This window comes from Eschrichtius robustus, chromosome 1 (genome assembly GCF_028021215.1).
Source record: "Eschrichtius robustus isolate mEscRob2 chromosome 1, mEscRob2.pri, whole genome shotgun sequence".
Classification (NCBI taxonomy): Eukaryota; Metazoa; Chordata; class Mammalia; order Artiodactyla; family Eschrichtiidae; genus Eschrichtius; species Eschrichtius robustus.
In genome coordinates, this window is record NC_090824.1 from 189,303,314 (window position 1) to 189,330,272 (window position 26,959).

The window sequence follows — 26,959 nt, forward strand, 5'->3', positions numbered from 1 at the left end:
GGGACTCTTCCTTCGCTTGGCTCCGAAACATCCAGTATGGGGTCCAGACCATTTCACTGGCATACATCTTAATAATAAAAATGATAGGAACAGACATATTTATATAAAATTTACTAGGCACCAAGCACTGCTCTAAGTGCTTTACAAGCATTAACCTCTCACACCAGCCCCATGGGGTAGGCATCCGATGGTCCCCATTTTATAAATGAAGGAACTGAGGCACAGGGAATTTCAATACCTTGCCCAGGGCCACATAACAGGTAAGTTAGAGTTGGGACTCCAAGCAGTAAGGCCCCAGAGTCAGTTTCAATATATTATTTATTTCCCCATAGTCCTCAATGGCCCCTATTTCATAATAGGTCAGTTTAGAATGTTCCACCTGGAAGGGAGTAGAGAGTTTCCAGTACTTGGACACCTGGCTTGGCATTGGATACCTGTACCAACTGACCCATTGGCACACGGCCACCCGTATCCTTTTTGTCCCCCAAACGTGGACTGTTTCTTTATTGACTCCGGAGCTTGCCCAGATGAGAACCATTTGGTCTTTACTGTGAGGCCCAAAGCACACTGTGCTTAGGAAGCATCCAGCGGTCTGGCTTTAGTGCATCTGTGACTTCCTGGCCATTCGGTCAGTCTTCAGTGACCTCTTCACCTTTTCTTAATCATCAGTCTCTTTGATCTTTTCTAAGGTCACAAGCTCAAATTAGAAAGTTCCTGCCCAAACGAATAGACATAGAAGGAAAAGTGGGGGGACACATACTACAGAGACCCATGGTCCTACTCCACACCAGCTCAGTTCTGACGAGGTGTTTACCTTTAATTTTTTCCACGAGTTCTTACTTGTTTTCACATCTGTATAATTCATGCAAAATAGAGCTGTCTTTATGATTTCCTTGCACACATATTGTGCACCAAATAGAAATGCAGAAAAGGAAGCATGGTGAGCTCTTCCCCACAACTCTACATGCTGCCATTAACTGCTCCTTTCTACTTTCAGAACAGAGACTCGACATCGTGATGTAGGGTTTTCTACAGAGTTTGGGGTCCCTCTCACTGTTCTTTTAAAGCCTGAGATAAATTCTCAAGGCTAACTTTTATTTTTTGACATATCAGCAAATAATGGGATATGTGTGAATTTTTCAAGAGCTTTCTTTTTTAAGGCTTTAAACACAAGTTACAGTGACAATGGTGTTTTTTGGAGAAGGAGTGGGATGAAAGTTCAGGTGGGAAATGGAAGATGTTCTTTCTTCTCTTTGATAAAGAGTGACTCCCAGGGCCTCTGAGGATGTCACAGTCTCTATTTTGAAGTTGGAAGTAATCATTTACCGACTTCAGGCAAGGTGGTGGCAGTAAGAGGTTGGGTGTATTCTCTCCTCGCACACAGGACCCCACAAACCGTGGGACCTCCCGACCACAGCAGGGAGCCAAGCCATGTAGAACCATCCTTACGAGAATGTACTACATAAGAGCAGCTGAATGCTTTCCATCATTTATTGTTGACAAATTCCTGTGCGTTTTTTCCTCAGTGACTCCTCACCACAGTTATATCAAGCAGATACTCAGATTTTTTTTTTTATAAAAGTGAGAACTAAGGTTCAAAGAGCTTCCCTAGGGGGTCGCACTGCCAGTGCATGGCAGGATTGGAGTCTGTGTTCTGCAAGAGCAGCGTGATAAAAAGACTAAAGTCCTCTCATTCTAAATCTTGTTTTCCTTCCATCTCTCCAAACTCTGGTATTCTTTCTTATAGCAGAACTAGAGGGAAAAAGAACCTTTGGCCTGAAAAGCTCGTCGGAATTTTCACAAGGTGTTTTTTCATCTGAAAATCAATGCAGGGGAATTGGGAGGGCAGTTGCTGGTGGTAATGGACTGTGTGTGTTTAGAAACGAGAGTTTGAAAACTAACAGCAGCTTCTACTCCCAGGATGTCCGGAAAGGGTTCTGGCCTCAAGCACTGAAGCTTGGTGACCTCGGGCACCACAGTATTCCCACTGATACTGAAGGCCAGCTCCTTCTTCACTGTGAGGATGCAGATCTTCAAATCTCCCGGGTCAGGCTGAGGAAGGGGGGCCTCTGCTATCGGGGGAACCTCTTTGGTTTCACAACAATATAGTTAAGCTCTAGGGGCATCACCCCTGGGCCTGGCGTCCCACATCCTCTCCAAACTGAAGTCTGGGCTGCAGAGATGAGCTCAATAATGGCTTTTGTAAGGAGGCCTTCTAAGGTGCATATGTAGCACTAAGTGTGATGCTGGTTGTATTTTACTTGAAATTTCAAAGCCTGCAAGCAGGTCCCTTTCCTTTCATCTCTGTAATAACAAATCCTCACGGGGACACCTATTATCCTGAAGCCTTTTAACTGCATTCCAGGCACTCTGAGTTGCAAAGGCACCTGCTGCCTTGCTCACGCCCCTCCCAACGCGGGCGGTAGGAGCCAAAGCCTCGGAAACTGTTTGTTTGTTTATAATGCACACCGTCTTGGTTCACGAGTAAAAGGAAAGAGAAAGAAACGGATTGGATTGATTGACTTAAGGCAGCTCGCAATAAAGAGACATCTGCCTTCAGGTGGCTAAACTAAAAATCGAAAGGGAAAACCTCATAAGAGGAGGAGACAAAGTTATGAATATGGCTAACTCTGATTAGCTTGAACATTAAATTTAGCTTCGACTTTTCTGATATATGCTGTATTTTATATATATTTGATATACTTCTCATTATAGGACAAAGTAATACTTATGACTCCTTCACAAGGCAGAATTATTTTCCTTGTTTTAAATAATAAAAGAAACATTGTTTGCTCATGCCTTCAGAAAAGGGACATCCATCAACGTAACAGACAGGATCAACAGGAAAACAGCAGTATTCTTTCTTCATCTGGCCTTTTATTTTACATCAACTCCTTCAAGATGAAGCACAACACTAAATAATAATTGCAGGAACGTGCGTCTGAAAGGGGTGAGGGGCTGAGTTAATGAGATCCAGTTTTGGAACTTGCTGATGGTGTAAGTTTCTAACTTGATGGAAGGATGCTGAAGAGAGATGATGGCGAGCCAGGCCTCATCGTCTTTAAATACGATTTATCTCTTTCTGTCTTTGAAGGGAAGTCAGAGAGCAGCTGATTCAAGGTGTTATATCAGAAGCGAGTCTATGTCACATCCCAGGTAGGCCACCAGGCAGGCAGGTGGCAGGTTGACATCCAAACATCCTGGAAGTGGGAAAGGCTACACCTTATCTGTGGGTCAGCCCACTTTGGCCTCTTCTCCAGGCACAGCTAAACCTCTTAAAGGAAAAAAGAAAAAGAATCGCATCATCTACATATTATGAAGGGGTTGGAAAGTAGAAAATATCCAAGAGATGGTAGAAAATTGCTAAAGTTCCAAATTTACCTGGAGTCAAATTGTAAAAGCCTTAAAATGCAGTTACTGTAAGGGTGTCGGAGCTCTGGATAGGAGAGTCTGTCTCCTTAAAAGGTGAAGTGCATGATCTGCATGTCCAAAAAAATTGAATTGATGGCTTTGGGCTCTTCTTTCTTAATCATTTCTTTTTTGAAAGTGGAAGTCTATGCAATTTTGGATTCCTGCAAAATTTTGCATGGCATGAAAATGGAAATGCGTCTTTGTTCCCATGTTTTCCCCATGAATTTGTGTCCTCATTTCAGGGGCCATCTATGAGGACAAACCTTTTACCTGGAATCTAATTGTAGGAAATAACACATGAGAAGCCCAGATGGGCATGGGTATCTTCAGATCACCATAGACAAGAATCCTTCTGGATTCTAAATGTTTTGTGAGAAAGTCTTCCCTTCCCCTGATCCACTCTATGAAAATATCATGCTTACCCAGTAAATCTCTGATTTGCAAAAGCAATATTATCCTCATTTTGGAGAAATAAAGAAGAAAGTATATTACTCATAATACTACTGTGTAAAAGAAACCAAGGCTACTATTTGGGTGTATTCCTTCCATTTCTTAGATTATGAAAAAAAAGTTCTTTAAAACACCTTGATTATGACTGCATAGTATTCCATAGTGTGGCTCCATTGCGATTTGTTAACCAGCCTTCTCAGTTGTTTCTAGATTTATTTATTCTATTAAAGATGTAATATGTACAGATTTGTTCCCTGACCCTCAACTATAGTAAGTATCACTCTTCTTCATTTTTGTATATCAAATTAATCTGGCTTGGCTTCAGCAGTTATTGAGAAATGTGTTCTCGTCACTTGGGGTCATAAAGAAATCCTAGGGATCGCATCTAGCCTGATAGAACTGGGTAAGGTTTCTGGGTCTCCTGGGAGTCAGCAGATGGCCTCCTGGTGGTCTGTTTGCAGGTGGGCTCGCGGGGCTGTCTGCCAGGCTAAGCCAAGGCACACCTTTCAGCCGCTCTGAGCACACCACACACCCCCCTCCACCCGGGCCACTCCTTGTAAATGGAATCCAGGCCTCCACAGTTTGAAGAACATCATCACCCATCACCACCACCAACAACAAAGCTAGCGTCCTCTTCCTGGCCCTGCAAAGCCACTCACCCCCCTCTTCCTGCCCAGCTAGCAACCCTTCTCCTCTCACACTGGGGGGGTCGGGGGTGGGCAACCCCAGACTCATCTTCCAGACACCTTTACCCTCTGAGCCCAATCTAGGGAGGGAGTCTTTGGGGAGGCCTCTGTAGCACTGAGACACTGATCACAGCCCTTCCACCGGGGAGGACCTTGGAACACAAAAGCTTGGCAGTTTCCCCAGGAAGTTGGGGATGGGGATAGATGTTCCATCATGTGTGTTACTGACGGCCATGAGGACAAGATAAGTTGATAGTATCTCAGAAGAGTCATCTGACGCACAGATACCTCGAAGGAGAGTGTCTGTGTCGTGTGATGCTTCTTGAAATAGTGAGGAAGCATCCTTGTCTGAACACAGGTGTCCTTGTCATGCGTTCCTTGGCATCTGCAGGAGGGGCTTTGCCTGGTGAGAGCGCGTTGGCAGAGGGACCCTGCCTGTCTCACTCGGCTCTGTGCAGTGCCTGCCTCGCCGCAGGGACGCCTGTGGCCGCCTCTGGCCGGGGAGGCAAGGAGAGCTGACTCCTCAGCCTCACGGCCTTTTCATCTTTCTGATCTGTTAATGAACTAATAGGCACAGTGAAGGAAAAATGGGGAAGCAAAAGACACAGCTGTACTTTGCTCAACTGCTGAATCGTCTGATTTTAGTCCAGACCAAACAGCTTTTCTGTTTTCACAGGTGAAAATCATGAAAAATGTCTGGGTACCCTTTTGGTGGAAAGAGGGAGGAAGGGGTTGAAATATTACCCTTGAAGAAACAGGGTATAAACTGAGTTTATCAAGGATAATTCATCGAAATAGATCCTAGAGAAAAATGTATCCCCTTTGTCCAAGCTGGGGAAGGGAAATACTGATTTGCAGAGCTAAACCTAAGTCCGTCTTTATGAGAATCTCAGATATGCACAGTTGGAAGTTGGTATTAGAATGGGAGGTGTGTGTGCATATATGTCCTTCTTGTTATAAGGCCCAGAAATACCTGGTTACCGGTGAACCTGGCATGTGTCCACAAACTACTCCCACGAAGCACCCAGATACACATTCAACACTGTATCATGTGTGTGTGTGTTACCAGCAGGACCCTTTTGTGCTTGCACCCAAGTTTTCTATTAAAAACAAAAGCTGATTTCTTCTCCTCTGAGTCATTAGCACCAGGGCCACCCCAAAATTACACAGTTGTTACAAAACTAAGTACAGTTCTCTCTTACACTTGTATTCCAATTCTCACATCAATCTGTCATGTTCTAGAACCGGGATGTCCTAGGTCTTTTCCCTAATTGACCATCAGGATAAGACTGGCCCAGAGGAGATGTTGGCTCAGGTTTCGTTACTCTGGCCATCAGCCACGGAAGTTGTGAGAAGTAGCCAAAGAGCTGTGGGGAGACCCGGTCCCGCTGCTTTCGAAGCACCCCAGGGTGTGGGTCCCCGGATGCACCTGAGAATGGCAGGTCCTCGGTGCTGCGGCCACCTGGATGGGTTTATGTAAGGATGGAAGCCCCTATGGGAGCTCTTGGTCTGCGCATCCCCAGACCCAAACCCAGCAGAGGCCTTAGACTCTGGAAACAAGGAGGGCCGGAGAAGGGAGCGAAAGAACTGCACTGTGGTTCTAGAAAGCACTCTGAGCAAATTTCAGAGCTTAAACCTTCCATGGCCACAATTTGTCCGTTCTCCTGAGGCTAGAGGAGTGCAAAGCGGGGATGGTAAAGAAAACTAAAGTCTGGGGATCTTCCAGTGTTTGTGAACTTCAAATATTTTGCTCCTTTTGTCTTTCGTAAGAGTGCATAGCACCTAGAAAAATCTCTTCAGTTGACGTCACAATTTTGACTGGATTTTGAGTTGAAAGCTTCCCAAGTGCAAGAAATGGGGCGAAAGTGTCTGAATGTCATGATTAAATTAACCATGTCAATTAGTGAGTATTAAGATAATGAGTCATTCTGAATACATTTGCATTTGCATGTGGGAAGCTTTATTCTATTTCCGAACTCTCTATGGAAATTGGGCATTCATTAAAATGAAGTAAAATTTCAGTAAGGCAACTTTGGGTTTTCTTTTTAAAATAGAACATAATCTGATGCGACGCGTACGCCCTGGCTAATCAGACACCCCACTGTTGCCAACAGTTAGCGTCTTACATAAAGGTACATTTGCAGGCTTTATTTTCTGGACCTTGGCATTTCAAATTAGAGTTTACAGGGTCTGAAAAATGGGAATGATGAAACATCATCAATGCCTCCAGCTCTAATTTTCTTTTCTCTTTGCTTTTAGTCCCCAAATACAGCATTGCGTAGAATAAGAACACATTTGATCTCCTAGCAGAGCATACTGCTTATGGTGAACACTTCAGCAAATGTTTGTCCATGACCTTATGCATGTATGGCAGCCTTTTAAAAATTAATGCTCTGCAACTGTGTTGCATGCACTTGAGGACATAAATGCAGGAACCTGGATCTTGGTGCTAGCTAGCTACATATTTCTGTAGAGCAAATGCAGTAGGGGAAATCATTTGGGGGAAACCATTTGAAGGAATCTCAGTAAACTAAAGTTTTCTGGGTGACATGATTTTTCTTCTTCTTTGTGATGTGTATCTTAGAGTGGTGAAATTTTAGTCCTGAAAGGACTAACTACCAACCAGTCAACCTCTGGTCTTACAGAAGAGGAAACTATGACTTAGTGAGATTGTACGTTGCCCAATTTTGGTACAAGCTGGCCGACAGACTCCCAGTTAAATGACTTTACCCCTGTCAGCTCTGGAATCCTGCAGACTTGGTCCCAGTTCCTTCTCTAGCTAGAATTTTCGGGCAAGTTGCTTCCACGATTTGTCTCCTCAGTGTAGCCAGTATTATGCAGTGGCAGTGAGGGTGAAATGAGATGACCACACAATCAATCACAGTGCAGCAGGCACTGAATTTGTGAGTTCCTTTCTCTCTCCCCACACCCCTTCACTAGGAAGACAGTCTTCCTAGAGAACCGGTCTGCACATGTTACGGATGAACCAGAGGAGGGATCTGCCTGAAGCCTCTTACCCCAGCATCCCTTGGTGATAGAAAGCCCTTTTTGAAGAAGTAAAGACTAGAAAGGATCAGTGGGGTTCAGGTGGCCTGGTTACACAGACTGCCCCTTCCTGCATGATCCCAAAGGACTTCCTGTTTGGGTGGTAGGTTTGGGATCACCTGATGATTTAGGGAAACATCTAGAAGGTTGTAATGGAAACAGAGGGAGGTGGTCATGGGTGTCCATGAAGCACTGAAATCCAGCTTTCCAGGCCCTTGAGTCCTGCCCAGGTGGCTCAGAGAGCGTTTCCACCATTCTCTGCTTCCTGAATCTTCCCAGTTAGGGGCAGCTCTCCACTCAGAAGCTTAGGGCAGGGGCTCCAAACACCATGCTGTAGACGACGCATGACCAAGAAAAGGCTTCTCCTGAGCCAAAATGAGAACAGTAACTCCCAACAGAAAGACTTTTTTCTTAAGCCAAATCTGAATTGTGTGAGTATCCTGCCTCCCATTTTGTTGGTATTAAAATATCTTTCCTTTCTCGTGGCAACATGGTACCATACGGAGGGAAAATTTCAAGAGAGAGGGCATTTTTGGATGCCCCTTACTTTGTAAAATAAAATCTTAGTAACCCTGTATTGTGCCCTCCCCCATAATTTTTAAAAGAATGTTTAATTTGTGAAATACAAAATAATGAGAACAAATGCTCCAGAGAGTTTAACTTTCTCCACAGTTATTACCAATGTTATAAACCTGTGAGCCTCATAGCTGCCCAGGCAGGGGAGCTGTTAGAATTGGTCTTTGTCTGTGATGGTTTGCTTGGAAGACACAGAGTCAACCTCAAACTGGTTCAAGTATAAGAGTTGAATTAGTTGGAAGGAATAATTCGGAAAGGCCTCACCGTGTACTGGACTCAGGAGCTGGGATGCCTAGGGGCCCAGAAAGCTGTTCTATCTTTTAGGGTCTCCCATTGGAGTCATGGGGGTCTCTTGTCTCCCTTTTTCTATACAGATTTGCTTCATCCTTTCTCTGTACTCTTCTCTCTCTGTTTCGCATTCCCTGTGCGTGTCAGCCACAGCTTCAAATGACCTCACATTTTAAGCTCTCAGTGGATACAGACTAAAGAGCTTCTTTGTCCCAGGGCTCCATTTCCAGGAAGAGCATGTGATTGGTCCAGCCAGGTCAGGTGGCTACTGCTTGGTCCAGTCAGCTGCGACTGGGCTGGGAGTGGGTGACCATACACTGCATCACTCAAACCAGGATACCTTTGAGAGTGGAAGGGAGTTACTACTAATACTTACACTGGGACAATAGGTGCAAAGCAGAACGGTCCAGGGATGCTACAATGTGTATTTACCCTGGATGTGGGACATTGGACATCAGGAACTTATCCATATGGGCAGGGAGGAATTCCGCAGAGAGGGGGGCATTGTTGGAGGGCCAGAACCCTTTCAAAGATGGCTAAGTGTCAAGTCAAATAACAAAAGGGGAACTTTGTCATGTATTCACTGTTACTGGAGAGGGGGTTGCCTGTACAAAAAGACGACTTGGTACTCAGCTGCTTCTGGATGGTGCATCTGTTAGCTCATTTGAGAGAGCAGAGAGGGACCTCAGAGTGGGCATAGTGGGGGCAACTCCTTTAGAGGCCACCAGCTGTCCCACTCCCTCCTCCCGTGTGCCCCCGAGTGCACACAGACCTGAGAACCTCAGTGGGTGACTTCGCTCAGACCAGCCCTAGCACCTTCTCACCTCTGCTCTCCGTCCTCTCCCGACCCATCCTGTAATGTCAGCGTTTATCCCCCAAACCCCGTCCTGCCCTGCGCTGTCACAGTGACACACCTCTTAGCGCTTCCTGTCCGACTGTTACACGTATATTATCCTTGGCCCCAAAAGATACCTTAAATGCGTTATGAGCTCAACAACCACATACAGCACATAGAGCACCTCCCGAGCCTCGCACCGTGCTGAGTACCAAGTCCCTGTTTCAAATGCTTTTTGACTTTTTTTTTTAATACGTCAAATCACAGGGTATCTGACACCAGTGTCAGCAATTTTCATTGTCTTTCCTCTGCCCTAAATGATGTCTCAGCCTCGAGCTGGCATCTGAGGGGAGAGCACGGTGTGAGAAGATTGCTAATATGCAGTGATAGTTTGCAATGAGAATGTGAATGACATAACAACGAGAGCAGGAGTTTATATTTGGAACTGAATAGCTGTGTTTAGGAAGCTTAAAAAAAAAAAAGAAGATTGAGCCCTTATATCTTTATTTTTATACATACTCCAGCCACGATGACCCTGAACAAGAAATAGAAATTTGATTTTGATTTTCTTCAAGGATTATTGCCTTTTGCAATGGAAAATGACAACTCATCAAATGCATTGCGTCTTCCGTGGGCTGCAAAGATGACCAAACACCAGAGGTTGTCATTGTAGCCATGTTGCTTCAAGTAATATTATTTCTTGGCTATTTTGCTAAACTGAATGTATTTTCTTTCTTTCTTTCTTTCTTTTTTTTTTTAAGTCAGGGATGAGGACATTTGAGCTTGATATTCTGCTGAGCGTAGTAACCAGCTATCTACTTCACTGAAGACCATATGAATTTACATAACTCTTGGTGAGCTGGGCAGTGATTTAGGGTTGGGTTTTTTTTTTTAAGTCTGGTAATACTCTTAAAGAGTGCCAAAGCCAGATCCCAATCTTTGTAACACAAGCAGACTTTATGAAAAATAAACCTCTTCGGGGCCTTGCACGGAAACATTAACCCAAAGCAAAGAGACAAGTTAACTGTTCATGGGTGTCCTTTCTGGCCATGATAATGGGCATGTCATCTGAGCTGAGAGTTTCCTGTGGAACACCGAGACTGGCCGCCTCCATGAAGGGGGTGCAGGGGGCTATGTGCTGACCTTACTCCTGTTTTCTTCTGTGCAAATGTCCTAAGAGGTGTAGCAGGTGTGGGTGTCTAGATAATACAGAAGTGCTCCTGCCAAGAGGGGTCTCGTGGTACTTTTAGCAAGAAAAGGGAAAGGAACTGATCATCACATCCTCAAAGGGCTCCCCTAGAACATCAGGCACACCTGGGGCATCCCTGAAAGAGTTCTGTAGCTGAAGCCTTGAGGCAGGACCGGCTATATATAATTCTTAGTGTACTTTGTTCCAAAAAATTATTAAGGGTTTCAAGACAGCCACAGCAGAGCATGAAACCAAGCCCAGAACACTTTTAAATGCTGGGTCGGTTGTACACCCACAAAGCTGGTCCTACCTTGACAGTTAAGTGTTTTTGTGTTTTTAACTTCAAAATGCATCCTTAGGAAGACTTAGAGGACATTAAGGAATGCAAACCACCCCCCCTCCCAAAAAAAAACTGGCTCCTGGGGACTGCCTGTGTCCCACCACCAGCCCATCAGCACCTTGGGCATCTTAGTAAGAGAAAACTCACCTGCTGATTAATTCAGATCAGTTTGCCCTCCAGAAGGTGCCTGGAATCGTAATGAAAGCAGGGGCGGGCTTTGGGCGGAGGAAAGCTGAGATCATGCATTCATTCAGCCTAAGCCCCCCAGTTTCACTGACTCCCTTTCTTTGACCTTCTACACGTATAATCTCCAGCCTCCACACAATAGCCCAAATGATCTTATGAAAAATGTATCTGATCCTGGCCGCCTCCCCCTTCTCCCTGCCTCAAAATACCTCAGTGGCATTCTGGTATCTTAGAGTCACATTGAAAATTCTCCCCTTGATGCCAAGGCTCCATGAGATCTGGGCTCTGCTGGTCTCCAGTCCCACCACGTCTCCAGTGCTTGCCACTTCTTTCTGCCTCGGGGACTTTGCACATGCTGTCCCTTCCACCTGGAATGCCTTTTTCTTTTCACCCCACCCGCTGGCTTGCCCCCTCCTCCCAACTTCCCTCATCCTTGAGGTTACAGTTTACTTGCTTTTCCAACTTTCCACCCACATACACCCCCTCCCCAGCCTGGGTTGCACACTGTCAATGTCTTCAGTGTCTGTCCCCTGACTCGACTGTAAGCACCATGAGGGCAGGATCATGTCTCTTTTGTCTGTCGTTCTGTTCCCAGTACCTAGCATGTGCTAGCATGTACCTAGCAGGTGCCTGGAACATAGTAGGCACTCAATAGGTGTCTGTTGAAAGGATAAATGGACATACCACACAGTTCGTGGTTTAAACTTAATTATACATTATCTTGTGTTATTTGTTGTCCTTCATTCATTTCACCAATTAGTTTTGAAACTCATTCACATCAGGCAACGTGACATCTGTCTGTCTCTGAATCGCCCACAGTGCTCAGTATATGTTCAAGGAATGTTATTGACCAACATAGATTATGAGTGTTTTACACATTCAGTCCCTTGCCATTACAGTATAGATAACCAAGCGAGAAATTCAATTTTGTATTGTGTGTGTGTAAGTTATTATAGATACTGTCTGTTGATTGGTGAGGTAAGTAATAACCAAAACTAGACATAATCCAAGTTATGGGATTTCTGCCTCAAAAGAAAAAAATCAACTGTGATAGAAATATCTCCCTCACAATCATATTTTACTGATTTTGGAAACAGTCTTAATAGAAGAGTTTAAAGAACTGGGTGTGTTCAGTTTAGTCGGGTGCGAGTGCATCCTCCGTGTTAGGTGATACAAACGTGCACAATCCCATCTGCTGTGATCATAACAACCACTAGAATTTGTCTGGCCAAAGGAATTGATTTGCCATCGTTCTTTCCTGTAATGTGGCTTGTCCTCAATGCCTTGCTTGAAATGGCATTTGCACAGTAGATGTCCAGCGATAAAAATCTTAAAATGGAATACTCAGGGACTTTTTTCTCTCACTAACTTTCACAACTGATACTTTGACCCACTGTGTCTTTATTTTTGTATCTAGTCCTTCCGATGGACTTTTTCTCGTTGCCATGTTGTTTTTCCAGATTAGTAGACCTTGATGGCATTAAAAATATCTTCAGCATAATTAATAATAGGCTATTTTCTACTTTCTTTCAAATGCCTTTTGCAGACAAGAAGCCCCAAACTGTCTCACAGTCCTCAACCTCCCAACGTGGGTGACCCAGTGGAGCATTTATCAGAGGCGTCTGCAGATTCTTTGGAAGCCATGTCTGAGGGAGAAACTCCAAGTCCTTTCTCCAGAGGCAGCCGGACTCGAGCGAGCCTTCCGGTGGTGAGGTCAACCAACCAGACGAAAGAAAGGTCTCTGGGTAAGCTTCAAAAGGCAGTTTCTAATTTTTATTACTGCATGTGTGTATGTTTATACTTCTGAACACATACCCCTGCATCCGGATGTTAATTTGATCTTGATTTGTAAACACACAAACTACTCAGAGACTCTGTTGATTTAACATCAAGCCTTGAGGAGTTACCTGCTGAAGAAGCAGCAAGTCCAACCGGTCTTTGGGGCTGGGCACATTCAGAACTGGCTGGGGTTAGTCACTCACACAAGAGACTAGCAGTGCCGGTCGATATTCCTGGTATAAGGAACAGCAAGGGCCGGATTACAGAATGAGCCTCATTTCTTAGGGAACCTCCTCCACAGTTTCCCAATTGTGGACGGATGGGGTGTGAGCCCCATTCCACTGTCTGGCCGTCCAGGAGAGGACATGAATGGCTCCAGGAGGAAGAGGTACAAGGTGGCCAACACCCCCATGACTGGTAAGGAAAGCCAGAAACACAGGGCTGTTTTCTCTACCACCACATGAAACGGTGGAGGGGTTTGGCAAGACTTTGGCATAGCCTTGTCTTTCAATAAGCTTTTAGGAAAAACAGGATTCTATCCTTCTGCCTTCACTTATCGTTTGCTTTTTCATATTGGATATTCACTTTGTATCTTGCTGTGCTTTTTTTCTTCCTCCTAGCCCCTTAACAAAAGGTACAGGCCATAAAGATTTAGACCTTTTTGCAAATTGTGCTGGTGTTTCATATGCTTAACCTGCCATCTCAAGGTTCTGAGTCGGTACCTGTGTTTTTCAGCTGTTTGTGGGCAGGAAAAAGAGGGGACAGAAACAGGGTCAACCCACAGAAGGCTTCAGGGTCTGGCCTCTGCAGAAGAGAGCTGAATTCTGCCTCTTAAAACTGAGCAGATGCCTTGCTTGAAGAAGACAAGAGAGGGATGTGGGGAGGTATCCTGATTTTGTTTCCTCGGTTGCAGATGATAGCCAGAGCAGATTGGGTTCAGACATTGTCCTAGCTCTTCTGAACAAAAACAAAAAAAGCAAACAAAAAAAAACCCTGTTACTAATTTTTAACGTTCAACTTTGTATACTTCATCTTAGTTTAATAATCCAGGGTCGTCATTTTACAAATGAAAGATGAAAGCCCCAGAAAATCTGGTTTCTGTTTTTTGAGGTTGCAGAGTTAATTAAATGGCAGAAGTGGGAAGTCCCTCCAGTTCCTATTAACTCCATTTACCAATGAAGGCACGGGACTTGCAGGGGTGTGGTGCACTCAGGGAGCATACAGGGCTGGGGCAGTGTCAAGATGACACAGGCTGGGGCTTTCCATCTGGACGACAGAGCTTAGTGTTCTCTTAACCCCACTCATGCTTGAGGCAGGAGCACAGGAGCCTGCCAGGGAGTGGGATTTCTCCTCTGTGCTTTGCAGGAAATGAATGAGGTTCAGGTCTCTGTAAAGAGAGCCTGTGCTTTGCAAAGTAGAAGGAAAGATAAGAACAAATGCCTGTGCGCTCCCCCATACCTGGGGAGCAGCGAGCCTGTGGAATAACGGACCCTCCGTCTTGCAGGCAGGAATTTGCCCCACAGCCAAGTGCACTTGGCAGTGCAGGTAGATACTGGCTGCCTTTAGGAAGCAAGTCTCTGGGTGCAGGGGCTGCAGGAGCCGATGGCAGCCTTGCCCTAGGGATTGCTGAGGGCGGCTGCTGTTTTCTCCCGGGGTGGCTGCACTTGGCGAAACGCTGCTTTGTGCTGAGCGCACCTTGCTGTGAAGTTCTGGCGAGTCCCAGCACATTCGGAATGCAGAGGAGGTACTTATTCTTCCAGCTCCAGGAGAACGTTTTTGGCCAGTGATTGCCACAACTCGTGGATAGAAACAAAGGAACACAGGGAGAGGAGAGGAATGAGAAGTTTGCCCCAGCGAGGGGAGCGCTGGGGCCAGAAAATGAGGCTGGCCCTGGGCCGGCGGCTTGGTGCTGCCCCTGACCGCCTCTCTGTGGCCGATTTGCGAATGTCCTCGCGGCAGCACCTGGCCTTCACAGCATAATTCAGTTGAGCCGGGATGGGAAATAAACAGGAAAGTGTGAGTCAGGGAGAGTCTAAACACAATCTCCCTGCCAGGGGCCTTGCTAGCCTTGTGTTCGGGAAAATCCCCGTGCGCCTGGCTGTGTTTAACACACAGACGTGGGGTCCTGGGAAGAGCAGGCTCCCCAGAGAGCCCCGGAGTGGGAGCAGCGGGGTCCCCCAGCATCTCGGTGGCAAAGCGCAGCTGGGACCCCAGGCCTCAGAGGCTGCAGATGGAGACTGAGCTGGGACCTCCTGCACATCCACTGTTGGTGCCACCTGGAAGGCCAGCGTTTCCGTTGGGATCTGTACAATGCCATTTTATCTTTTTTAAAAATTCTATTATTTTTTTTAAACAGCTAGTTCTTATTAGTTATCTATTTTATACATATTAGTGTATATATATCAATCCCAATATCCCAGTTCATCCCACCACCATCACTCCCCAGCCCCCCGCCCCGCCACTTTCCCCTCTTAGTGTTTGTTCTCTACATCTGTGTCTCTATTTCTACCTTGAAAACCAGTTCATCTGTACCATTTTTCTAGATTCCACACATATGCGTTAATATACGATATTTGTTTTTCTCTTTCTGACTCAGTTCACTCTGTATGACAGTCTCTAGGCCCATCCACGTCTCTACAAATGACCCGATTTCGTTCCTTTTTATGGCTGAGTAATATTCCATTGTATGTATGTACCATGTCTTCTTTATCCATTCGTCTGTCAATGGGCATTTAGGTTGCTTCCATGACCTGGCTATTGTAAATAGAGCTGCAGTGAACATTGGGGTACATGTGTCCTTTTGAATTATGGTTTTCTCAGGGTATATGCCCAGTAGTGGGATTGCTGGGTCATATGGTAGTTCTATTTTTAGTTTTTTAAGGAACCTCCATACTGTTCTCCATAGTGGCTGTATCACTTTACATTCCCACCAACAGTGCAAGAGGGTTCCCTTTTCTCCACACCCTCTCCAGCATTTGCTTGTAGAATTTCTGATGATGCCCATTCTAACTGGTGTGAGGTGATACCTCATTGTAGTTTTGATTTGCATTTCTCTAATATTAGTGATGTTGAGCAGCTTTTCATGTGCCTCTTGGCCATCTGTATGTCTTCTTTGGAGACATGTCTGTTTAGGTCTTCTGCCCAATTTTTGACTGGTTTGTTTGTTTTTTTAATATTGAGCTGCATGAGCTGTTTAAATATTTTGGAGATTAATTCTTTGTCTGTTGATTCATTTGCAAATATTTTCTCCCATTCTGAGGGTTGTCTTTTCATCTTGTTTATAGTTTGCTTTGCTGTGCAAAAGCTTTTAAGTTTCATTAGGTCCCATTTGTTTATTTTTGGGTTTATTTCCATTACTCTAGGTGGTGGGTCAAAAAAGATCTTGCTATGATATATGTCAAAGAGTGTTCTTCCTATGTTTTCCTTTAAGAGTTTTATAATGTCCGGTCTTACATTGAGGTCCTTAATCCATTTTGAGTTTATTTTTGTATATGGTATTAGAGAGTGTTCTAATTTCATTCTTTTACATGTAGCTGTCCAGTTTTCCCAGCACCGCTTATTGAAGAGACTGTCTTTTCACCATTGTATATCCTTGCCTCCTTTGTCACAGATTAGTTGACCATAGGTGCATGGGTTTATCTCTGGGCTTTCTATCTTGTTCCATTGATCTATGTTTCTGTTTTTGTGCCAGTACCATATTGCCTTGATTACTGTAGCTTTGTGGTATAGTCTGAAGTCAGGGAGTCTGATTCCTCCAGCTCTGTTTTTTCCCCTCAAGATTGCTTTGGCTATTCAGGGTCTTTTGTGTCTCCATACAGATTTTAAGATTTTTTGTTCTAGTTCTGTAAAAAATACAATTGGTAATTTGATAGGGATTGCACTGAATCTGTAGATTGCTTTGGGTAGTAGAGTCATTTTCACAATATTGATTCTTCCAATCCAAGAACATGGTATATCTCTCCATCTGTTTGTGTCATCTTTGATTTCTTTCATCAGTGTCTTATAATTTTCTGAGTACAGGTCTTTTACCTCCTTAGGTAGGTTTATTACTAAGTATTTTATTCTTTTTGTTTCAATGGTGAGTGGGATTGTTTCCTTAATTTCTCTTTCTGATCTTTCATTGTTAGTGTATAGGAATGCAAGAGATTTCTGTGCATTAATTTTGTATCCTGCAACTTTACCAAATTCATTGATTAGCTCTAGTAGTTTTCTGGTGGCATCTTTAGGATTATCTATGTACAGTATCATGTCATCTGCAAACAGTGACAGTTTTACATCTTCTTTTCCAATTTGTATTCCTTTTATTTCTCTTTCTTCTCTGATTGCCATGGCTAGACTCCCAAAACTATGTTGAATAATAGTGGCGAGAGTGGACATCCTTGTGTTGTTCGTGATCTTAGAGGAAATGCTTTTGGTTTTTCACCATTGAGAATGATATTTGCTGTGGGTTTGTCATATATGGCCTTTATTATATTGAGGTAGGTTCCCTCTATGCGCGCTTTCTGGAGAGTTTTTATCATAAGTGGGTGTTGAATTTTGTCAAAAGCTTTTTCTGCTTCTTTTGAGATGATCATATGGTTTTTATTCTTCAGTTTGTTAGTATGGTATATCACATTGATTGATTTGCATATATTAAAGAATCCTTGCATCCCTGGGATAAATCCCACTTGATCATGGTGTATGATCCTTTTAGTGTGTTGTTGGATTCTGTTTGCTAGTATTTTGTTGAGGATTTTTGCATCTATATTCGTCAGTGATATTGGTCTGTAATTTTCTCTTTTTGTAGTATCTTTGCCTGGTTTTGGTATCAGGGTGATGGTGGCCTTGTAGAATGAGTTTGGGAGTGTTCCTTCCTCTGCAATTTTTTGGAAGAGTTTGAGAAGGATGGGTGTTAGCTCTTCTCTAAATGTTTGATAGAGTTCACCTGTGAAACTATCTGGTCCTGGACTTTTGTTTGTTGGAAGATTTTTAATCACAGTATCAATTTCATTACTTGTGATTGGTCTGTTCATATTTTCTCTTCCTCCTGGTTCAGTCTTGGAAGGTTATACCTTTCTAAGAATTTGTCCATTTCTTCCAAGTTGTCCATTTTATTGGCACAGAGTTACTTGTAGTAGTCTCTTAGGATGCTTTGTGTTTCTGTGGTGTCCATTGTAACTTGTCCTTTTTCATTTCTAATTTTATTGATTTGAGTCCTCTCTTTTTCTTGATGAGTCTGGCTAAAGGTTTATCAATTTTGTTTATCTTCTCAAAGAACCAGCTTTTAGTTGTATTGATCTTTGCTATTATTTTCTTTGTTTCTATTTCGCTTATTTCTGCTCTGATCTTTATGATTTCTTTTCTTCTACTAACTGGATTTTTGGTTTGTTTGTTTGTTATTCTTTCTCTAGTTCCTTTAGGTGTAAGGTTAGATCGTTTATTTGAGATTTTTCTTGTTTCTTGAGGTAGGATTGTATTGCTGTAAAGTTCCCCACTATTATTGTGTTACTGTCGATTTCCTCTTTTATAACTGTTAGCATTTGCCTTATGTATTGAGGTGCTCCTATGTTGGGTGCATATATATTTATAATTGTTTTATCTTCTTCTTGGATTGATCCCTTGATCATTATGTGGTGTCCTTCCTTGTCTCTTGTAACATTCTTTATTTTAAAGTCTTTTTATCTGATATGAGTATAGCTACTCCAGCTTTCTTTTGATTTCCATTTGCATGGAATATCTTTTTCCATCCCCTCACTTTCAGTCTGTATGTGTCCCTAGGTCTGAAATGGGTCTCTTGTAGACAGCATATATATGGGTCTTATTTTTGTATCCATTCAGCGAGCCTGTGTCTTTTGGTTGGAGCATTTAAATTTAAGGTAGTTATCAATATGTATGTTCCTATGACCATTTTCTTAATTGTTTTGGGTTTGTTATTGTAAGTCCTTTCCTTCTCTTGTGTTTCCTGCATAGAGAAGTTCCTTTAGCATTTGTTGTAGAGCTGGTTTGGTGGTGCTAACCATTTCTCCATTGAATCTGAATGAGATCCTTGCTGGGTAGAGTAATCTTGGTTGTAGGTTCTTCCCTTTCATCACTTTAAATATATCATGCCACTCCCTTCTGGCTTGTAGAGTTTCTTCTGAGAAATCAGCTGTTAAGCTTATGGGAGTTCCCTTGTATGTTATTTGTCATTTTTCCCTTGTTGCTTTTAATAATTTTTCTTTGCCTTTAATTTTTGTCAGTTTGCGTACTATGTGTGTCTTGGCATGTTTCTCCTTGGGTTTATCCTGCCTGGGACTCTCTGCACTTCCTGGACTTGGGTGGCTATTTCCTTTCCCATGTTAGGGAAGTTTTAGACTGTAATCTCTTCAAACATTTTCTCAGGTCCCTTCTCGCCCTCTTCTCCTTCCGGGACCCCTATAATGCAAATCTTGGTGTGTTTAATGTTGTCCCAGAGGTCTCCTAGGCTGTCTTCATTTCTTTTCATTCTTCTTTCTTTATTCTGTTCTGCGGCAATGAATTCCACCATTCTGTCTTCCAGGTCACTTATCCATTCTTCTCCCTCAGTTATTCTGCTATTGATTCCTTCTAGTGTATTTTTCATTTCAGTTATTGTATTGTTCATCTCTGTTTGTTTGTTCTTTAATTCTTCTAGGTGTTTATTCTTTAATTCTTCTAGGTCTTTGTTAAACATTTCTTGTGTCTTCTCGATCTTTGCCTCCATCCTTTTGCCAAGGTCCTGGATCATCGTCACTATCATTACTCTGAATTCTTTTTCTGGAAGGTTGCCTATCTCCACTTCATTTAGTTGTTTTTCTGGGGTTTTATCTTGTTCCTTCATCTGGTACATAGTCCTCTGCCTTTTCATTTTGTCTATCTTTCTGTGAATGTGGTTTTCATTCCACAGGCTGCAGAATTGTAGTTCTTCTTGCTTCTGCTGTCTGCCCTCTCTTCTTTTATCTTAATCCACAGAATTTTAGGATCTCCCCCCCAAGTCCTGTTGGTTTTGTGTTTATTTAAAATGGTCCTATTTGGTTCATCATGGGTTATTGCATTAATTTTGATTTTTAAAAATGTCTCATTAAAATATTATTTTATTTTGATTATTGAGTTTGGTGGGGAGGAGCCTTAAATTTTGCACCCAAGGAGAGTGCCTCACTCTCCTCACCCCAGTAGCTGCCTGTGTGTCACCCCAGGGACTTCACATCTCATGGGGTGACCTCCAGCCACAGAGCCCAGAAGGGGCAGAGTTGGGAAAGCCCAGCTCCCAGGCTTCACTTATGCACATACGCATTGTGTCACTGGAGCCGTCCCCCAGCTCTGGGAGCCACATCTGGACCAATCCACCAACCACTCCTGCTCCCTGGAGGGGATGTAACCTTGCTGTCACTCTAGGCAGCCTGTGCCTGGAGATAAACCTGCCAGCTTAATCATTTTTCCACTTGGATAATCCCTCCTTTCTACTACTTTGGCGTAGTAGAAAGGGAGAAGCAGGGGGAGGCTGGGCTTGGTGCATTGCACAGAGGCTGTTAGAAGCCGTACAAGAGAGAGAAGGTTTAGCCCTAAGCTGCTGTTTAAGACAGAGAAGTTAGACATTGCTGGTGTCTGTATATATTCTTTCTCCGATGCTGTCCTGCATGCAAGGTGTGAGCTTCTCATTCTGGCACTTCAGGCAGGACCAAATGACAGCAAAACCCAGAAATCTTTCTGATGCTGAGGGCCAACTAGTCACTCTTGGAGATTTACAAAGCAGAAAGGTAAAGAAAGAATTTGATCAGTGGCTCTGATTTAGAACATGACCGGGTTCCAAAAACCTATCACCTCTAAATCTTCACTTGTACAGAGTGGTGGGGTCCCCAAGCCCTCCACCCATCCAGAGACCAAATGAAATTCTTGTCAGTGGAATTTATGCCATTTCTGCTTCCCTCTCTCTTCAGTGAAAAGAGAGACCATTAGGAGAAAGGAAGTTTACAAAAGAAAGTAAAAACAGTTTTGCAGTAGATTTGGGTTTTAGAAATAATTTCCGTGAAAAATTGTCCCGCTGATATTAGGTCTGGGTCTTAATGATGGAGTCGTTTCCTTTTAATCATTTCTGTCTTATAAATGTCTGTCTGGAATGCAACCACGGGCAGGGGCTGCTGTCTGGCTTCTTTGTGGTCGGCCTCGGGGGAAAGGATAGCCACAAGATGTTCCCACCCTTCTGTGTACCCTCAGGAATTTGAAAATAAAACTCATGTGAAAACAAGAACAGCAACTTCCTTCTCCCTGCAGCCAGATGCCTTGGTTGACCGTATCCTGAATGGTTAGCCTTGGAAAAGACACCTCCCTTACCAGCCCATCAGCCAGAGGTGCTGCCATTTCTGTAACAAATTACCTGTTAAACACTCAGACTCAACAAGTAAGAATGATTTTAAAAGGCTCGGGAGTATTTTAAACTAATTGAAGGAGAACTTGCCCAACGCGTGTCACTTCTTCGTGGCTGTTCTTTTATTTAAAGGTGGTAACAGTGATGGTGACCATTTGCTGGTGGGGGTATCTAAGGAACAGAAGGTTCTCTGTTGTCAGAATCGCCCCTCCTGTGCAGAAGAGTGGGTAGGAGGTTAGAGAAAAAGATGGCGGAAACGTCCATCTGTAAAGCGGAAAACCAAGAAGGTTTATGGGCAAAGACTGTGAGCCTCGTATTAGATTGCGCATGAAGAGCTATCCCTAGGCTAGTTAAAAAAAGATATGAATTTCAGACAAATGGAAAGGTGTGTATTGCTCTATAGAGTAAGTGAAGCACTTATGGAATTTGCTTTCCTAAGTGCCAGTAGTGATTGACATGTAATATTATAAAAACTAAAATTTACGGAAGAGAGTTTGATTGCAGGTCAGTAGCTTTGGGGCACATTCCTGACCTTTTTAAGGTGCAATCAAAGAAAAGGTCAGAGGATCGTCTCTAGCTTGGGAACTCAGTGGGCAGGGTGGGAGGACTTGGTGACCGGCTGGCGTGGTCCACTCCAATCTCCTTCTGGCGTGCCTCCCTTTACTTTGGAGGCTGGAAGGCAGACCCATTCTGGAATAGAAGATGCGCTGGGTTCTGGAAGTAGGGACCAAGGCATTCGTGGATGCTTTGGGTTTTCTTTAGTATCATTTGCTGAGAGGTCTCTAGGCAGTCACTCGCTTGATAGGGTTGAAAGTCAGGGTGCCAGGCATCCATTCTTCTCCTTCCGAGGGCGCAGGTGTGGTCTGGCTTTTCAGCAGGACCAGCAGTTTCCTGACTTCCAAAGTGGAGTCACAGTGGTCCAGGGCTGTGACTCTGGACCGGAAGCTTCCTCTTCATCAAACGGGTTCTGCAACGTCCCAGTTCTCCAGTGAACTTTCAGTTCAGTGATTCCACAAGCCATTTAATAAATCTGTTTGGGTTTTTTGTTTGTTTGTTTGTTTTGCTTAAAGCTGGAGTTGGTTCAGTTGTCTGCAGCTGAACCCTGACAGATACATGGGGTCTGATTTGCTCTTTTTGTAGAAGTTGTAGTGCCTGCCTCTTCTTCACGTTCTAGAAAATATGGCAAGTAGCGGTAGATACAGACTGATGACTTTTAGAGACTTGGCAGTGAACTGGAGAATGAACTGGAGGTGTGGTTTCCCAATTGTGTTCCTCAGAGCTCTGGAGTTTTGTGGAGTTTTCTCTACTATAAATGTTGTACTTTCATATAAGATTTCATTTGACAAATGAGCTATGCTGAACTGCTAACACCCACACAGTAAAAAACATTAAGTAGACCAAGGGGCGTTGGAGAATAAGGAAAGAGAGAAGTTATGAAGAAATTTCCTTTCAATAACGGGAGTCCTCGAGTACTTCTGTTTGGCTATATCGGGTGAGTCAAAAAGATTGTCTCTTAGGTTTTTTGCACTTGATATCATGAATGTCCTGAAAGGTAATTTTTTAAAAAAGTGAATCAATCTTTAAGCTAAGGGAGAAAAAATGGATTTGGGACTGGGAATTAACCACTGAAAGGAATATTTCAAGAAATCCTCTGGTATAGCAAAACATGTTTTTGTGATACAAGTAATCACCCCCCAATTTTCCTTTATAAGCTTGGATTTTCATATATGAGGTTTTCTGAAAGAAGGGAGTACTTATCCAAGTTTACCCACTTGGCTCTTAAATTCACCCATAAGAAAGAATGTTCTTGCAAAAGATTGTGTAGACTCATGATTTGTTTGTACTTACTTTAAAAAATAAAGTTAGTCAGATGTCTTTCGAAATCCCTTGCTATTAACATTCCTGGGTTGAAACTTTAGGACAGATTTCTCAGACTTTGAGGAAATGATTTAGTTAATGCGGTACCTACAGAGTTCCGTGCCCTTTACCGACATCTCGAGGATTGCTTTGCAGACAGGGTGCAGGTAGGGAAAGCATCAATGAAGGTGAATAGAAGGTTTGGTGGAATCTAAGGGTCGGAGCCCTCCCCAAGCCACCATTAATTTACCGTCTGTTGGCTGAGTACCAATGAAAAGACTTGCGGAAGACTTGAGGTGTACTGTTTCTGTTCCCTCCTTTACAGCTGGGGTGTTGCTAAACCTGGACCACGGTCGCCTTTTTGTAAACTTAACAGCAAACATTTCTAAACTGCAGGTGGAGCTATAGGGCTAAATAGCTGGAAAGGTGACTTCAGTTTCCTAAGCTATTTCAGAAAATCAATCGCCTATAAGCCAGTGTGAAATATTTCTCTCTCTCTGTCACAGCCATGAAACCCCATTCAAACCCAGAGATCTAGATAATGTTTATGCTTTTTTTTCTGATGTTAAAATACCCTTATTCAAAAAAGAACTCTTCGTCAAGTTTCATAAGACAACAGAAGAAAGCAAGGCAAGTTTTATCTGTATAAGGTATAAATTACTTCTCTACATCCAAAATAGATTTGATTTGGCTTAAAACAGTAATAGTATATAAGAACCATTAAAACAAGAATTAATACAAGTAGCAGTTGGGCATAATATGTGTGCCAGGAAAATTAGGATAAGAATAATTGCTGTAATTACAACTGAGACAAAAAAAGAAGATAAAAGGAGAAACGTAATGAGCTCCATGAATTTCATGATTTAAGAAGAGGTTTATAGCAGCCCATTTAGAACATTATAATCCAAGAACTCCTGTATCTTAATGTTGTTGACATCATATTATGTAATAGACAGTTATATTTAACAGTTGTTTTACGGAAAGTTTCTTTGTCTAAAACTTCAAAATCTAAGGACATAGTATGAAACCATCCTATTAGAGGTTATGTCTTTTGGACTCTGTAGGTTTCTAGTGATCTAATCTGATACAGGGAATGAGTTCATACTGTCTTGATAATTCACCTGGCCCCCCAGGTGGTTGGCCCTTGGCTATTAATCATCTCATCAGGGTGGGTAACTTCAGATAGAGAGGAAAATTTGAGAAGCATGTCATGGCTGAAGGCTTGAAAGGAAAAAGAGAGTTGAAGAAGAAATCTCTCCCCGAATTCCAAATTCCTAATAATACCAACTGTTACTCTATACTCTCTCCAGGGATGAGCTTGACAGTATCTGGATTGAGATGATGTACACTGATATACTCTGCTACAGTTTGGTTGGAACAAGAGATGAGACATTGAACTACTTTTGGGGAAAAAAATTTCATTTACCGGTTGCTGTTGTTTTCCTTTGCCTCAAAAACTCTACCTAAAATCTGTTGACTATGCCTTGCTATTTTTTCTGGTAAGTGCAAAATTCATTGCACCCTTAAGAGTTTCTTTCCAAGTTAGTTTGTTTTGTCAAAGCTGACTTTAAAACATAATCCTTTACATGCATCTAATTCTATAAGAGTTCGCACACATTTTTTGCACCTGCTTTTAAAGACGATTCTATGAACTGCTAAAAATAATATTAAGATGCAAGCCAGCTTTATGTCATGTACCCAAGTAAAATTCCATCCTTGGTGCCCTCATCCTAAACGTGGCCTCCAGAGAGCCGCCTGCTGACATCTGGAAACTGAGATTTGTGGCAGCTTCTTCTATTTCAGGCAGAGTGTAAGAACAGAGGGAAATTCACATCTGCGTTGTTAGAGGGTAGATGTATATCTTCTTAGGCAAAGGAATTGGTGATTTTCCATCGAATTTCTCAAGTAAGCTCTGTGACAGGGGATTGCAGCTAAGTGGCTTCGGGTCTGGAGATGAGGTCCTGTCTGCACCTCACCTAGCTGCATGAGGTCCAGTCTCCATTCCAGAAGCTGCTTTTGAGCACGACAGTAGGTGAGTGCCACGGCGCCACCACGATGGTCTTTAGTTTCTTATCAGTTTGAGCCACTCTCTGAGGGACTGTTATTGGCCAAACTGTATCTTCCCCTATTCCCCCACCTCCAAGTTTGTATGTTGAAGTCCTAACCCCTAGTACCTCAGAATGTGACTGTCTTAGGAGAAAGGCCTTTAAAAAGGTAATTAAGTTAGAATGAGGTCACAAGGGTGGGCCCTCATCCGATAGGGCTGGTGTCCTTATAAGAAGAGAAGGTTAGGACACAGACAGGTGCAGAGGGAAGGCCATGTGAGGACACGGGGGGAAGACTGCCATCTATGAGCCAAGGAGAGAAGCCTCCGAAGAAACCAATCCTGCTGACACCTTGGTCTCAGACTTCTAGCCTTCAGAACAGTGAGAGAATAGATTTCTGTTGTGAAACCCCCCAGTCTGTGGAATTTTGTTATGGCGGCCCCCGCACACTAACACAGAGACTCAGGACACTCTTTTCCTCCTACTTCCTTTCTCATATGAGGAGACAGTCAGGTTTATGGCAGTTGTCACAGACTTAAAGTATTTCTTTCTTCAAGACAGTAAAATTAGATTCGTCAAGTTTTCTGTTTATTTTGAGTTGAGTTTTATTTTATCCTCTTCCACCTTTGCTCAGTGCATCAACTTGGTTTCTTAGCATTGCAAGGGAAAATTTTAAACTCTTGGGACAGATTCATCTTCCATGACTGCTTTTCTGTCTGACATCTCCCCAGCCCCATCCTCAGATTTAGCAAATGAAAGTTGCTTCACATCTAAGTGACTTAACTGGATTCCATCAAGAAAAGCTCCGAATGTCATCATGCCGAGTTTGAGGTCTCAGAAGTTTGGTGATGTCATTAAAAATGATATTCCCACCAACTTTCCACTTTCAGAATTTTTCTAAGGTGTTAATTGGCTTTCAGGCGTCTCTGGCTAAATGTCTCCCAGTAATATTAAAGCTAAACATGATAAAAATAAATCCTTCATTTTTTTTCCTCCCCAAGTTTTGCCTATTTCTCAATTTTTTTTCTCCATTCATGTATTTATGCATTTATTAAGAATCTGTTCAGTTCCTGGCACTGTTAAAGGTGTCATGGTGAGTTATTTAAAAAATATATGAAATCTGGTTCTTGTATTCAAGGAATTTTCAGTAAACTAAAGACACATGGTAACCATGTAAGGTCTTTAAAATATACGTAAATCAAAGAGTACACAGATGAAGCTGTGCATACACCCAGCCATACTGGCCTCCTGGCTGTGCCACTTCAGGGATAGACCCACGCTGCTCTCTCTGTCTGGACTCAGCCCCCATTCACAGGCCCCCATGTCTGCACGGCCCCTCCTCACTTCATTCAGAGCTGAGCTCAAATGGCCTCATCCGAGAGCCCTCCCCTGCGTAAGATGGCACCCACCCTGCCAATCCTTTTTGCATCCTTTCTCATGACACATCATTTGGGACAGTGGTTCTCAAATTTTAGCCGAGGTATTATTAAAACACAGACGTCTGGCTCTGCTTATTGCATTTATGGTTCAGTGGATCTGGGGTGAGACCCAAGAAGTTGCAGCTCTAGCTAGTTCCTAGGTGATGCTGGCGCTTCTGGTCAGGGGATCACTGATTCAGGGTAATATTGTGCCCTAGGAAAGATTTTAACGTGTCATTACAATGTAGCACCACATGAGGGCGCTTTAATCGGTTCACAGTAGGGCATGGAAAGTAGTCCTCATACTTTGGCAGGAAAATATGGAGGCCTTAAATGTCTGGCCTGGTTCACGTCCTTGAACTAGAGTATTTAATTCCAGCTCACGTGATTGGCAGGACCCTCGCAAGAAGTATGGGGTGCACATCCTCCTGCAGCAAGCTGTAGAGCCAGCCTGCTAAGCTAGGGCTGTCTTGCCGTCTGCTCTGCGCATTTCCTATTTTTGATCCCTATTTG

At 43.3% G+C, this 26,959-nt stretch overlaps 1 protein-coding gene across 12 annotated transcripts in view; it reads left to right on the forward strand.

Moving 5' to 3' along the window:
• Positions 1-26,959, forward strand: part of KIAA1217 (KIAA1217 ortholog) — a 500,420-nt gene that overhangs the window by 316,483 nt on the left and 156,978 nt on the right. For all 12 annotated transcript variants that reach the window (XM_068561341.1, XM_068561412.1, XM_068561335.1 and 9 more), the window contains exon 3: positions 12,553-12,751. In XM_068561341.1, the coding sequence (XP_068417442.1) occupies positions 12,553-12,751 (199 nt within the window). The remainder of the gene's footprint in view (positions 1-12,552; positions 12,752-26,959) is intronic.